Genomic DNA, 1,201 nt, shown 5'->3' with positions numbered 1-1,201 from the left:
TTCACACATTTTAATTTCTTCCCCAGGGCCGCCCGCTCTTTCCCAGCTCTGCCGCCTGTGTGTCCGGAAGTGCTTGGGTCGAGCATGTCATCAAACCATCCGTGAACTCCATCTGCCAGAGCTGCTGGAAAGATTCCTGCTCTACCGGTAGTCCCGTGGGAAGATACTGAGGCATAAGCAGGCAGTGGCCTGCTGTGCCCAGGGTACCTAGTGTAGACACCAAATGGCTAGATTCTGAGTACCTTGAAATGAGCAAAGTCAGTTAGCGTTGATCCTTGATGAACTAGAACACTGGAGGAGTGGAAACTCCTGCTTCGTGCTCTCATTAACCACGGGGCAACCAGAAGCCTTTTTGTTTTTAGCTTTTGTTGTTAAAGAACTTTAAAAATCTCTGCAGTGGAGTGAAAGTAATCTGTGTTTGAAGATTCATGGTCTTTAATTGTCTAAGGGTCAATATTCTGCGTATCTTACAGACACGTGTAAATCTGGGTAAGATTATGATGAGTGTATTTCATGCTTTCATGGTGTGTTCCTGATTTAGTTCCTCCCTCCTTTGCCCTTTCTTTCTTTGCTTCCCTGAATAAACTTCTGCTATAATTTGATTTCTTTGCCATTTATATATACGTACATGCATATGTATATACATATATATATATTTATGCTAAACAGCATTCAAAACATGACAGGTAACAGAGACTTCCAGTTACTGAGGTCCTGGTTGGTAAGAGAAATGTTGGAAGAGAGTAGCTCACCCAGAAGTTGGGGCCTACTGCTCATCACTTCTGATATTAAAGGCTGTTCGTTGAAGTACACAGTTCTAGAACGGAGCAACTCCATGCTCCCCCACTGCCTCAGCCCGCAGGCACTGTTTGATGCATGTTGCAACCCAAGCACCCATCAGCTTATTTTCAAAGTCAAGAGCCTCAGGGTTGTTTGAAATAATTACATGTTAATGCCAGTCACCAAGACAGGCTCAGTGCCGGGTCAATGTTATTTCTGTGAGTCTGGGCCCAAAGTAAGCATGGCGTCTATAATAGGAAAAACAGCCTTCTCCTCCCCCTCCCTTTTCTTCTTGTCCACGCCCCCTTTCTGCTTTTCCCACGTCTCACCTTTCTTTTCCTCCTCTTCCTCCTTTCTGTGAATTTAGAATGTGGAAATTGGATAAACTTTTAATTGTTGTAAGCACTACTGTCATGGTTCG

At 44.2% G+C, this 1,201-nt stretch overlaps 1 protein-coding gene across 1 annotated transcript in view; it reads left to right on the top strand.

Annotated features, from left to right (window-relative positions):
* LOC144236037 (ankyrin repeat and SOCS box protein 11-like) overlaps positions 1–599 on the top strand; it is a 23,599-nt gene extending 23,000 nt beyond the window's left edge. Inside the window, exon 8 of the mRNA XM_077769646.1 lies at positions 27–599. Coding sequence (XP_077625772.1) covers positions 27–151 — 125 coding nt within the window. The 3' untranslated portion in view covers positions 152–599. The remainder of the gene's footprint in view (positions 1–26) is intronic.
* Positions 600–1,201: the final 602 nt, after the last annotated feature.

The sequence above is a fragment of the Crocuta crocuta genome, unplaced genomic scaffold, assembly GCF_008692635.1.
Source record: "Crocuta crocuta isolate KB4526 unplaced genomic scaffold, BGI_CrCroc_1.0 scaffold1171, whole genome shotgun sequence".
In the NCBI taxonomy this organism is placed as follows: Eukaryota; Metazoa; Chordata; class Mammalia; order Carnivora; family Hyaenidae; genus Crocuta; species Crocuta crocuta.
Note: the sequence above shows the minus strand (reverse complement) of the source record. Positions and strands in the feature narration are given on the sequence as shown.